The 13,824-nt window shown below is 49.3% G+C and overlaps 1 protein-coding gene across 3 annotated transcripts in view; it reads left to right on the top strand.

The window, feature by feature from the left end:
* tmem98 (transmembrane protein 98) overlaps positions 1-13,824 on the top strand; it is a 106,073-nt gene that overhangs the window by 67,313 nt on the left and 24,936 nt on the right. For all 3 annotated transcript variants that reach the window (XM_072487018.1, XM_072487016.1, XM_072487017.1), the window contains exon 2: positions 9,438-9,656. In XM_072487018.1, the coding sequence (XP_072343119.1) occupies positions 9,526-9,656 (131 nt within the window). In that variant the 5' untranslated portion in view covers positions 9,438-9,525. The remainder of the gene's footprint in view (positions 1-9,437; positions 9,657-13,824) is intronic.

Here is a 13,824-nt window from a genome sequence, read left to right as displayed (position 1 = left end):
GTTAAAAAGAAAAATCGGCCACATTGCGCATGATGAGCGCCAATAATCGGGCACGCAAGAGCAGTGCAGCCGCTATTTTTTTAAACAGTTGCAGCTTTTTGTTTTACAAGTTCTGTAGTGGTTTTTATTCATTTATTCATTCATTTTATTCATTTAATTTTTACTTTTTTCATTTATTTTATTCATTTTGTTTTTTTTACAAGTTTGGGGGGGGTGGTTTTATTCATTTTTTTCATTTATTTTACTCATTTTATTTTTTTTACAAGTGCGGGGGCGGGGGGGGTTTATTTGATAAAATTTTACAGGAAACAAATTCAGAACTTTGGACAGATGGAGACTCCATACTTACCGACACCAGAAGGCTTCATTTTCATCCAACTGGTTCCATTGGAGGAGCGTGTACGAGGGCCAAAGGGACCCAAAACCATTCCCTCCATTTTTGTCAGCACAAACAAGTTAAGAGAAAATGGTGGGTCGCGCAGGTCGGCCAGCGTGCGTCGCGAAGGTCGGCTGGCGTGGGTCGCGAAGATCGGCCAGGTTGGGTCCCGAAGGTTGGCCGGTTGGTAAAAATGGATCCCCAGAAAAAAAGTTTGAAGAACACTGGTTTAAAAGACAGACTGCAGCAATGGCCGTCTGAGCCCAGCCACCCCGATCCCAAGGGGGATACCCTGAGTCCACAGAGTCGGCACCAAGTTACTCCCGCTGCTGCTCCCTGTAAGGATCCTTCCTGTTTATTCCCTTATTTCCACTTTCTTTTATTTTTGCCATTACATTTTTGATTCACGGATGATTCATGGACATGGTCTTTAAGTCAAGTTGCCTGTATCTTTAATTCAAGCAGGAACATTTATCATTGATAGCAGAGATTGGCTTGAGCTCGGTTTGATTGATTTGGCTGGTGGCCAGTGAATGGGCCCAAAGGGTTGTGCTCTGCCCGCTAATAGGTGGGATTTGGTTATTATTCCACTGGAAGCCCTTTCAGAGTCTCGAGGTTCCAGTTTGGTTTCAGTTTTGATTCTAGCAGCCTGATGAAGAGATCTAACTAACTCTCTCCAAACAGATCCAACTAATTCTCTCCAGAAATCCACTGTGCAGGCTGACTCCCTCTCCAGCAAGTCTGAGTGCTATTCTCTTGAGGCTGCACAGACCTGAATTTGATTTGATTTGATTTATTGTCATCTGTTCCGAGGTACAATGAAAAGTATAGTTCTGTGTACAATCAAGACAGGTCAATCCATACATGGAAAAACATAGGACATATATAAATACACAATGTAAATACATAGTCACAGGCATCGGGTGAGCATACTGAGTGTAGTACTACTCAGCAGAGAAGATGTGTGAAGAGATCAATTCAGTCCATAAGAGGGTCGCTCAGTCCAGTAACAGCGGGGAAGAAGCTGCTTTTAATAATAATAATAGTCTTCCGTGTCACAAGTAGGCTTACATTAACACTGTAATGAAGTTACTGTGAAAATCCCCTAGTTGCCACACTATGGTGCCTGTTCGTGTACACTGAGGGAGAATTCAGAATGCCCAAATCACCTAAGAAGCACGTCTTTTGGGACTTGTGGGAGGAAAACGGAGCACCCGGAGGAAACCCACGCAGACACGGGGAGAACGTGCAGACTCCACACAGACAATGACCCAAGCCGGGTCCCTGGCGCTGTGAAACAACAGTGCTAACCACTGTGCTCCCGTGCCGCCCGTGTTCTCAGACTTTTGTATCTCCTGCTCGATGGAAGACATTGGAAGAGAGAACAACCCGGGAGGGAGGGGTCATTGATTATGCTGCCCGCTTTCCCAAGGCAGTGGGAGGTGTAGACAGAGTCAATAGATGGGAGGCAGGTTTACGTGATGGACTGAGCTGTGTTCTCGACTCTCTGTAGTTTCTTACGGTCTTGGGCCGTGCAGTTGCCATACCAGGCTGTGATGCAGCCAGATAGGATGCTTTCTATGTAAAAATTTATCTGTAAAAATTGCCGAATTTCAAAAATGCTGAGTTTCCTTAATTTTCTGAGGAAATATAGGCCCTGTTGTGCTTTCTTGGTCGTAGTGTCGACGTGGGTGGACCAGGACAGATTGTTGGTGATGTGTACACTCGGAATCTTCACCTCGGCACCATTGATGCAGACAGGGGTGTGTACGTTACTTTGTTTCCTGACGTCAGCTCCTTTGTTTTTCTGACGTTGAGGGAGAGATTGTTGTCGTTACACCACGCCACTAGGTTCGGCATCTCCCTCCTGTACTCTGACTCATCGTTGTTTGAGATCCGACCCACTGCTGTTGTGTCATCAGCACACTTGGAGTTGGTGCCAAATTTGGTCGTGTATGTCTAGGGAGTATAGTAGGGGGCTAAGTATGCAGCCTTGCGGGGCCCTGGTATTGAGGACTATCGTGGAGGAGGTGTTGTTGGTTATCTTTACTGATTGTGGTCTATGGGTCAGGAAGTCGAGGTTCCAGTTGCAGAGTGAGGAGCCAAATCCTAGGTTTTGGAGTTTTGATATGAGCTTGGCTGGGATTATGGTGTCGAAGGCAGAGCTATAATCAATGAATAAGAGTCTGACATCGGACTCCGTGTTGTTGAGATGCTCCAGGGATGTGTGTAGGGCCAGGGAGATAACATCTGCTGTGGACCAATTGTGGCGGTATGCGAATTGCTGTGGATCAAGGCATTCTGGGAGTAAGGAGTTGTTGTGTCTCATAACCAACCTCTCAAAGCACTTCATAATGATAGATGTCAAGGCCACTGGACGGTAGTCATTGAGGAACTTTGCCTGGTTCTTGACACCGGGATAATGGTGCTCTTCTTGAAGCAGGTGGGAACCTCGGAATGGAGTAGGGAGAGGTTGAAGTTGTCCACGAACAATCAGCCAGCTGGTCCACGCAGGATCTGAGTACATGATCAGTGACTCCATCAGAACCCAATGCTTTCCAAGGGTTCACTTTCAAGAATGCCAATCTGACTTTGGTGTGTCCGAGGCTGCTGGGGCAGTTTACAATGGTTTGATGCTCATTGGGGAGGGGTGCGCCGCTGCCGGAGATTTTACTCGGCTTTGCTTTGTAGCCCGTTATGTTGTTTAAGCCTTGCTACAACTGACAAGAGTCCGTGTCATTACTCTGTGATTCTAGCTTAGTCTGGTATTGTGTCTTGACATCCCTGATGGCTTTGCAGAGGGCGTATCTGGATTTCTTAGGTCAGAGTTGCCTGTCTTGAACGTCTCAGACCTGGTCTTCAGTAGGGAATGAATCTCCCAATTAAATCACAGTTTCCGCTTGGGAAATATATATACTACCTTCTTTGGCACGCAATCTTCTGCACACTTGCTGATGAATTCTGTGACGGCAGTGGCCCATTCGTTTAGGTTGACCGATGAGTTCTTGAATATGGATGAGTCCACTCAATCCAAACAGTCGCGTGGGAGCTCTTCTGTTGCCTCGGATCAGCATTGCACGACCTGAAGTCAAACCATAAGCTGAAAGCAAGGTTTGATGTGAAATAAAGTGTCTCCCAGAAAGGTAAAGGCCTGAATGCGAACCTTGAGCTGAAAGCAAGATTTGATATGAAATAGTGTCTTTCCAGTAGATACTGCATTTTCTTAGCTCCAGGGACCCTGAATTTTTTTTTATAAATGTTTTTTATTGGGTTTTTGAACAAAGTATATTTGCCATTATGTACACAGGATATGATATGTATGCATAGAAGAGAATGCACACACAAACATCTCACAAAAAAAAAGTAATAAGAAAGAAATAAAAAATCAAATAAAGTAACTGGTAAGGTATTATGCACCAGCTCAACAGCAGCAACTCTGTACACTTGGCAGGTCCCGGAACAATTGGGTGAATGGCTCCCACGTTCTGTGGAAGCCGTCGTCTGACCCTCGGATGGCAAATTTAATTTTCTCCATTTGGAGAGATTCCGAGAGGTCGGACAGCCAGTCTGCAGCTTTGGGTGGTGCTGCTGACCGCCAGCCGAACAGGATTCTACGGCGGGTGATCAGGGAGGCAAAGGCAAGGGCTTCCGCCCTCCCCCCCAGGAATAGATCTGGCTGGTCTGAAACCCCGAAGACCGCCACTTTTGGGCATGGCTCCACCCTTATCCCCACCACTTTGGACATTGCCTCAAAGAAGGCTGACCAGTACCCCGGAAGTCTGGGCAAGACCAGAACATGTGGGCGTGGTTGGCCGGACCTCCTTGGCACCGCTCACATCTATCCTCCACCTCCGGGAAGAACCTACTCATACGGGTTCTTGTTAAGTGGGCTCTATGTACCACTTTTAGTTGCATCAGGCTGAGCCTTGTGCACGTGGAGGTGGAGTTGATCCTATGTAGTGCTTCGCTCCAGAGTCCCCACCCTATTTCAATCCCCAGGTCCTCCTCCCATTTCTTTCTTGTTGCGTCCAGTATGGTGTCGGCCCTTTCTACCAGTTGGTCATACATGTCGCCACAGTTTCCTTTATCTAGTATGCTTGCGTCCAGTAACTTTTCCAGTAGTGTCTGTCGTGGTGGTTGTGGGTATGTCCTTGTCTCCTTTCGCAGGAAGTTTTTGAGTTGCAGGTACCTTAGCTCGTTCCCCCTGGCTAGCTGGAATTTCTCTGTCAGTTCATCCAGTGTTGCGATCCTGCCGTCCATGTATAGGTCCCTGACTGTCAGTGTCCCTCCGTCCTGTCCCCACCTTTTGAAGGTGGCGTCAGTCAGCGCTGGTGTGAGCCTATGGTTGTTGCAGATGGAAGCTTTGCCCGACATTTTGGCAGGGACCCTGAGTTAATGAATCTACAAAGAAGATCATTACCGGCTGTATACTAGAGACTTTAATCAGCAAGTCTGTTGTGCAGAAAGATGTGCTGAAGAACCACTATCTAAAGCAAAGACTCTTTTGACCTTCATCCTTATTATATTTTACCCCATTCCTCCCCTCTGTGTTTGACTGTCTTGTGTGTCTATGGGTAGAGGATGGGACAGTTAAAGTGGGTAGTAGGTCTTAGCTTGTCGTTAACCAGTTATATTTACTGCATATTTCATGATAATCCTTGTTATAAATAAACAGTAATCATGTTTATATTTACAAACCTGGTGACTGTAATTATCAAAGTCACCAGGAGCGGGATTCTCCGTCCCGCTGCACCCGTTTTCCGGTGTGGCCTGCCCCTGCCGACAGCGGGATCCGCCATCTGGCAGCCGGCCAATGGCGTTTCCCATTGTCGGCACCGCCATCGGAAAATCCGCAGGATTGAGTGCACTGCCGGCGAAGCAGAGGATCCCGCCGACAGAGAATCCAGCTGCAGGTATTTTTATAATACTATTGGTTAATTCACTTATGCTGTGACTCTGGAATTGACCGCGCTCTAGCTCAGGGTGTCGCAACACTCGGGCCCGTGCAGCCATTCTCCAACAAACCAACAGTTTTCACTGGTTTTTCAGTGTTTTTCCAGCCTCCTGCTCCCCCTCTGCAGCCATGTCGCCCAGTCCGCATTTGTAAATACGTTTAGTATTTAGCGCCCATGAGACCTCAGCCTGAGAGGGTGGAGCTCCGCTGAAGGGCGGAGCATGATGTGTTCAAACCGCTAATCACCGTTAAATTCTGCCTGAGGGGGCGGAGCTCCGCTGAAGGGCGGAGCATGATGTGTTCAAACCGCTAATCACCATTAATTTCTGCCTGAGGGGGCGGAGCGCCGCTGAAGGGCGGAGCATGATGTGTTCAAACCGCTAATCACCGTTAAATTCTGCCTGAGTGGATGGAGCTCCGCTGAAGGGCGGAGCATGATGTGTTCAAACCGCTAATCACCATTAAATTCTGCCTGAGGGGGCGGAGCATTGCGGAAGGGCGGAGCATGATGTATCCAAGCTGCTAATCACATTTAAATTCTGCCTGGGGGGGCGGACCATTGCGGAAGGGCGGAGCATGATGTATCCAAGCTGCTAACCACATTTACATTCCGCCTGAGGGGGCGGAGCATTGCGGAAGGGCGGAGCATGATGTATCCAAGCTGCTAACCACATTTACATTCCGCCTGTCGAAGCTGCTAATCACATTGCTGCATGCCCCTGCTGGTGCGAGGCGCAAACCTTGTTTTCAACACTGGGGAGGGACTGAAGCATGATGCCTGAATTGGCATCAGGCACAAACCTCAATTCTTGCCGGACACCAAATTCGCGTTTCCGGCTTCGTAAGGTGGAGAATCCAGCCCATTGTATTGTTTACATTTGGTGCAGTAAGGGTTAAAAATCTGGGTTAGTGTGTGTATGACTGCTGCAGCAGTGTTTTGAAAAATCCTGGTTTGAAAAACAGCTAGACCTTTTGGGAGCCAGAGGTGCAATTAAAACATTATAAAAGTCGGCCGTAATCCATGCCGTTGGCCGGGGAGGTTCTCTGTCAGGGCTGGGGGTACTGGTGGGGGGTGGCCAGGGCGTGGGCTGTGGGGTCACGGTCGGCGGAATAGGTTTAGCACATGTACAGCGCCATGTTTTACACCGCGACCGGCGCAGGTCGTCAGCCGTGTGCATGCGCAGCCCGGGACCCGGCCATTCTCCGGCCGTTTTCGGCGTGGGACGCAGGTGTTTCGGTTGCTGCCGGTGCTAGCCCCTCACTGGTCCCAGAATCGGTGAGGGGTCGGTGTCGAATTTCCTGTTGTGAAAGTCGGCACATTCTACGCTGGCATCAGCACTTAGTCTCCAGAACGGAGAATTCAGCCCATTGTGTTCAGCTTAGCTTGATGCTGTAATTAATGGGAGCAGCCAGGAGACGAAGCAGTCAGCTGTTGAGGATCAGTTTTAGTTTGTGGCTGGAAGCGAGTTGAGAAGTTTTTCTGAAGAAATATAGCCAGAGATTCTCCATTGTTCTGACATGGGGCGTCATTCTCCGCCAGCGGGAGTCTCCGTTTTGCCGAGGCCCGGGGGTTTCCCGACGGCGTGGGGCTGCCCCACAATGGGAAACCCCATTGACCGGCCGGTGTTACGGAGACTCCCGCCGGCCGGTCGGGGCAGAAATGTGGCGGGGCGGGTAGGAGAATTTCGCCCATAGTGTCAGGTCTCTTTCTTTAAAACAGTCTCAATAGATCCCTCTATCTCAAAGTGGACTATTCCCGAAATCTCTGTACAGCAAGTATTCCTGAGGGCTAATGGGATTTAAAAGTAGATTGTGACTTGAAATGGTTTTGAGTTTGAGTGGAAATAAAGATAGCAGTTAAGGGTTATTGTGTCACTGTATTGATTAACATTGTGCAATGGGTAATTACAAGCTATATTCTTGTGTGGTGTTAAAAGTATTTTAATAATGTGTTAGTAATAAAGTATTTTTCAAAGACCATGGGCGGGATTCTTCGACTCCCTGCTGGGTCGGAGAATCGTCGGGAGGGGGGGGTGGCGGCATGAATCCCACCTCGCCGCTCCGATGCTGGCTGCCGAATTCTCCCACGCCTGTTTTCGGGCGGGGGCGGGGATCACGCCGCGGTGGTCGAGGGCCGTTGGCAGCCCAGCGGCACCCCTGGCAATTCTCCGGGCCCCGATGGGCCGGGTGGCCACCCGTTTTCAGCCAGTCCCGCCGGCATGAAATAGACATGGTCCACCCGGCGGGACCTTGCATGGCGGGTGGTTAGCGGAGTCCTTGGGGGGGGGGCGCGGGGGATCCGGCTCCGGGGAGGGGCCCCCACGGTGGCCTGGCCCGCGATCGGGGCCCACCGATCTGCGGGTGGGCCTGTGCCGTGGAGGCACTCTTTCGGTCCGCGCCGGCCTCTGTAAGGCTCAGGAAATACGCCGGCGGTTCTGCGCATGCGCCAATTCGTGGCGGCCTACGGCGGCCCTTCGGCGCTGGTTGGCGCGGCGCCAACCCTGCCGCCGCCGGCCTAGCCCCCGGAAGTATGGAGGATTCCGCAACTCCCGGGCGGCCCGACGCCGGAGTGGTTCGCATCACGCTGGCGTCGGGCCGTCCCGCCAATTGGGGGAGAATCCTGGCGCATATCCCTGTTGTGCGTGAAATCACTCCTGGAGCGAGGTACCCTTTCCTCATAGTCTTAAAAAATTAAAATAAAATATTGGGGTTTCTGTCCAGTATCCTAACCATTGTAGGGGTCTGATCCGGGATCATAATAGGTGTGCTGTTGGCCCCAATCTGATCCACATTGGCCATCCAACCAACCGCCCCAACTGCAACCCGCATCTTTCCTAAGGGATTCGAGTTGTGTGGCAACATGCACTTTCACATGTATGTTGTAACCGTGAGGTATGGACAATGATGATAGAGTCTCCAATTTTCTTTCATTCTCTTGGCTGACCAAGAACCTCTCCTGCTCTCACCAGCTACCATTGGCTTGTGGTGTTTGGATTTGGAGGTTGATTCTCAACCTGTTTGGCCGTGTTATGAACGCACCTTCCTTGGCATCAAGTCTTGGAGTGGGATTTGAATCAGAGCTTCTGGCTCAGAGGCAAGGATGTAACTCACTGCCCCACATGACCTCCTCAACATAACATTGAATCACAGAATGGATATTTCACAGAATTTGGGCATTTGGTCCATTGCATCCTTGTCATCTCTCGACAAGACCAACTTAGCTCATCCCACCCCATGCCTTTTCCCCCACATCCCTGCAGAATTCTATCTTCAGTTTCTTACCCTATTCTGCTTTGAAAGCCATATTTGAATCTGTCTTCACCACATACTCCGGCAGTGCATTCCAGATCCTAACTGTTGACTTTGTAAAAATGTTCGGTGTTGTTTTGTTCTCAACCTATGGGGACATTTTCTTCCTGAAAATCTCCATCAATTCCTGTCTCAAACTTCTCTTCTCTAAGAAGAAAAGCACAGCCTCTCCAATCTGTAGTCACGTAACTGAAGTCCTTTACACCGGAACCATTCTCATAAATCTTTTCTGCACCTTCTCCACTGCCTTTGCGTCCTTCCTTAAGTGTGGCATCTAAAATTGGACACAATACTCACATTGAGGCCGAATCAGTGCTTTAGAAAGGCTCACTATAATTACCCTGTTTTTGTACTCTGTGTCATGTTCTGTAGACTGGTCGAAGTGAGTGATGTAGTTTAAAATAATTTATTGCAGAACAACTGTGTGGTAAGACAACTAGGATAAATAAAATAACAAACAACTTACACTAAACAACTATTGTGGAACTACTGCAAATACGTTTATCTCCCAGCACGACCAACTCCCAACTCCCCGATCACAGGGTCATGTGATGGGTTTACAATGCCAGCTAGTGGTCGGAAGTCGTGCAAAAACATTATGCCTTATGCATATCATCACACTCTGTGCTGTTATTTATAAAGCCCAACATTTCATGTGTGTTTTCAAATCCTGCCAGTCACATTAAACAATTTGTGTACGTATACCTCCAGATCTCTCTGCACCCCTCCCCTCCCTTCAGAATATCCTTTATTCTGCATCTACTTGATATTGAAATGTCTTTATTATTTGGATTGCAGATACAATGAAGCCGTAGCAAATTGGGAGGACGACGATACAAGGACAGTACGCCAGCCAACTTGAAACATTTCTCCTGTGTAAATTACCATGGAGACAGTGGTTATAGTAGCAATTGGAGTCCTTGCAACAATCTTTCTGGCATCTTTTGTGGCCCTTGTAGTTGTCTGCAGACATCGTTATTGTCAACCCAGCAACCTGTTACATCAGTTCGAGTCAAAGTAAGTGCTTACTAGGCCTGAGGCCTAGTCCATTTTGAATTTGGTTCAGTTAATTTTAGTGCTAATTCTTGTTCTGCTACAAAGATTATTATAACTACTATGAGAAACTGTTAATTCACAGGAGGGGCCAGTCAGCCCAAAGGGATTTCATAGGTTTAATACAGATCATCCTTTGCAGCAGTGAAAGCCAGGATGGACCTCTAGAACTATACCAAATCGAAATTAGCAGCTGCATTTGACCACACAGCATTGACAAAATGTAACAATGTTCACCCTATTCAAAGCATTTTGGGATATTCCCGAAGAATGTGAAATGTTCGATTTGAATGCAAACATTTTCTTTACAGAGTCATAGGGCATTAGCAGCACAGAAGGAGGCCATTTGACCCATCGAGTCCATGCCAGATACCCACGGAGCAAACCAGTCAGTCCCACTCTCCCGCTCAATCCCCATTACCCTGCTAGTTTATTTCCTTCAAGTACCCAGCCATTTTGTTATCAAATTCATTGATTGTTTCAGATACAACTACCCTCACGGACAGCAGGTTCCAGAATATCACTTGCCATCCAATTGCCACTTGCCACAACAACCCCAGATTTTCCAACCAAAACGGGCAGCTAAAATTCTCCATCCCTTGAACCATTCTGGCAAATCTCTTCGGGACCCCCTTAAGAGCCTCCACATCCTTTTGAAACTGTGGTGACTAGAACAGAACGCGAACATCTTGGGGCCTAATTGTAGCTTTATAAAGGTTCAGCATCACTTGTGTTCAATGGTGCACTGCTGGCAGGTCCTAGAGGTGAGGTCCACGGTGCTCACGGCCTTTGCCACCAGTGCCCAGGCCCAGTGTACGGTGGCAGGTGGCAGCCTTCTACCCATCACGGGAACAAGGTGCCCTGCCTCTTCTCCACGTTGTCCTGCAGGATTTTGAGCTCCGCATCTGCAAAACTGGATGCTGCCCTTCGGGTTGCCATCTTGGTGGCTGCAGTGAGTGTGTGTGGGGAGTAGGGTGGTGATATATGCTGCAGCTTGTCAGCCTCTCCATTTGCCGACCCTCATCCTGAGACGTGGAGACTTCAATACAGTTATTGATCCAGGCCTGGACCGGTCGTCCTCAAAAAAGTGTCAGCAATGGAAAAGAGCTGAGGGAGCTCATGAAGCAGATGCGGGGGGTCGACCCATGAAGGTTTGGAAGGCCGACAGGGAAGGAGTTCTCCTTTTTCTCGCACGTCCATAGGGTCTACTCCCAGATGGATTTTTTTATACTGAGTAGGGATCTACTGACAGGGGTGGTGGATGCGCAGTATCCGGCAATCACCATTGCCGACCATGCCCCGCATTGGGTCGAGCTACAGGTGAGGAAGAGAGCTCCCAGTGCCCGCAGTGAATCATGGCGACCCTGGGGGAATTCGGCCAGTTTGCGGGGTACAAATTGAATATGACAAAAGTGAAATGTTTGTAGTTCAAGAGAGGGGCCAAGGGAACCAGCTGAGGGAGCTGCCATTTCGGTTAGTTGGTGACAGTTTCAGGTACCTGGGAATACAAGTGGCGCGGGATTGGGGTCGACTACACAAGCTGAACCTGTCACGGCTGGTAGATCAAATGCGAGGGGAGTTCCGGAGGTGGGATGCGCTCCCGCTGTCGTCAGCTGGGAGAGTACAGATAGTTAAAATGACGGTCCTCCCGAGATTCTTATTTGTGTTCCAATGTCTCCCCATTTTCATTCCACGTTCCTTTTTTAAGAGGGTAAGCAAGATCATTTTGGGCTTTGTATGGGCGGGCAAGTCCCCGCGAGTGAAGAGGGCGATGCTCGAGTGGAACTATGGGGAAGGGGGGCTTGCACTGCTGAATTTCAGCAACTATTATTGGGCGGCCAACATAGCCATGATAAGGAAGTGGGTGGTGGGGGGAGGGTCGGCTTGGGAGCGGGTTGAGGCAGCCTCATGTAGGGGTACCAGTCTGTCGGCATTGGCGACGGCGCTTCTCCACCAGTCCTGTAGTGGTGGTGGCCCTTTGGATCTGGGGACAGTGGAGGAGGTACGTGGGAGCAACGGGAGCATCGGTCTGATCCCCAATATGTGACAACCATTGGTTTGCCCCGGGGAGGTTGGACGGGGGGTTTCGGGTATGGCAGAGGGTGGGGATTGAGTGGATGGGAGATTTGTTTTTGGAAGGGAGCTTCCCTAGCTTGAGGGCGCTGGAGGCCAAGTTTGGGTTGACGAGGGGGAATGAATTCCGGTACATTCAGGTGCGGGGCTTTGTGCGTAGGCAGGTGCCATCTTTTCCACTCTTGCCACTAAGGGGGATCCAAGCTAGGGTAGTGTCTAGAGGATGGGTGAGGGAGGGAAGTGTCTCGGATATTTACAAGGAGCTCATGGGGGCGGAGGAGACGCAGACAGAGGAGCTGAGGCATAAATGGGAGGAGGAGTTGGGAGGGGAGATTGAGGAAGGCCTGTGGGCGGACGCGCTGAGCAGAGGTAATGGGACTGCAACATGTGCCAGGCTTGGCCTTATTCAATTTAAGATTGTCCACTGGGCCCACATGACAGTGTCCCGGATGAGCAGATTTTTCGGTGTAGAGGACAGGTGTGCAAAGTGTCTGAGAGGACCGGCAGACCATGTCCACATGTTTTGGGCGTGTCCAAAACTTAGGAGATATTGGCAGGGGTTCGAGGACGTCATGTCTAGTGTATTGAACACTAGGGTGGCAATGAGTCCAGAGGTGGCGATTTTTGGGGTTTCAGAGGCCCCGGAAGTCCAGGGGTAGAAGGAGGCCGACGTTTTGGCCTTTGCTTCCCTGGTAGCCTGGAAGCGGATACTTCTAGCTTGGAGGGACTCAAAGCCCCTGAATGCGGAAGCCTGGCTGTCAGACATGCCGGGTTTCCTGGGCTTAGAGAAAATCAAGTACGCCTTGAGAGGGTCGTTATTAGGGTTCGCCCGGAGGTGGCAACCATTCATAGAACATAGAACATAGAACAATACAGCGCAGTACAGGCCCTTCGGCCCACGATGTTGCACCGAAACAAAAGCCATCTAACCTACACTATGCCATTATCATCCATATGTTTATCCAATAAACTTTTAAATGCCCTCAATGTTGGCGAGTTCACTACTGTAGCAGGTAGGGCATTCCACGGCCTCACTACTCTTTGCGTGAAGAACCTACCTCTGACCTCTGTCCTATATCTATTACCCCTCAGTTTAAAGTTATGTCGCCTCGTGCCAGCCATTTCCATCTGCGGGAGAAGGCTCTCACTGTCCACCCTATCCAACCCCCTGATCATTTTGTATGCCTCTATTAAGTCTCCTCTTAACCTTCTTCTCTCCAACGAAAACAACCTCAAGTCCATCAGCCTTTCCTCATAAGATTTTCCCTCCATACCAGGCAACATCCTGGTAAATCTCCTCTGCACCCGCTCCAAAGCCTCCACGTCCTTCCTATAATGCGGTGACCAGAACTGTACGCAATACTCCAAATGCGGCCGTACCAGAGTTCTGTACAGCTGCAACATGACCTCCCGACTCCGGAAATCAGTCCCCCTACCAATAAAGGCCAACACTCCATAGGCCTTCTTCACAACCCTATCAACCTGGGTGGCAACATTCAGGGATCTATGTACATGGACACCTAGATCCCTCTGCTCATCCACACTTTCAAGAACTTTACCATTAGCCAAATATTCCGCATTCCTGTTATTCCTTCCAAAGTGAATCACCTCACACTTCTCTACATTAAACTCCATTTGCCACCTCTCAGCCCAGCTCTGCAGCTTATCTATATCCCTCTGTAACCTGCTACATCCTTCCACACTATCGACAACACCACCGACTTTAGTATCGTCTGCAAATTTACTCACCCACCCTTCTGCGCCTTCCTCTAGGTCATTGATAAAAATGACAAACAGCAACGGCCCCAGAACAGATCCTTGTGGTACTCCACTTGTGACTGTACTCCATTCTGAACATTTCCCATCAACCACCACCCTCTGTCTTCTTTCAGCTAGCCAATTTCTGATCCACATCTCTAAATCACCCTCAATCCCCAGCCTCCGTATTTTCTGCAATAGCCTACCGTGGGGAACCTTATCAAACGCTTTGCTGAAATCCATATACACCACATCAACTGCTCTACCCTCATCTACCTGTTCAGTCACCTTCTCAAAGAAC

Source organism: Scyliorhinus torazame, chromosome 21, assembly GCF_047496885.1.
Source record: "Scyliorhinus torazame isolate Kashiwa2021f chromosome 21, sScyTor2.1, whole genome shotgun sequence".
Lineage (NCBI taxonomy): Eukaryota > Metazoa > Chordata > Chondrichthyes > Carcharhiniformes > Scyliorhinidae > Scyliorhinus > Scyliorhinus torazame.
Note: the sequence above shows the minus strand (reverse complement) of the source record. Positions and strands in the feature narration are given on the sequence as shown.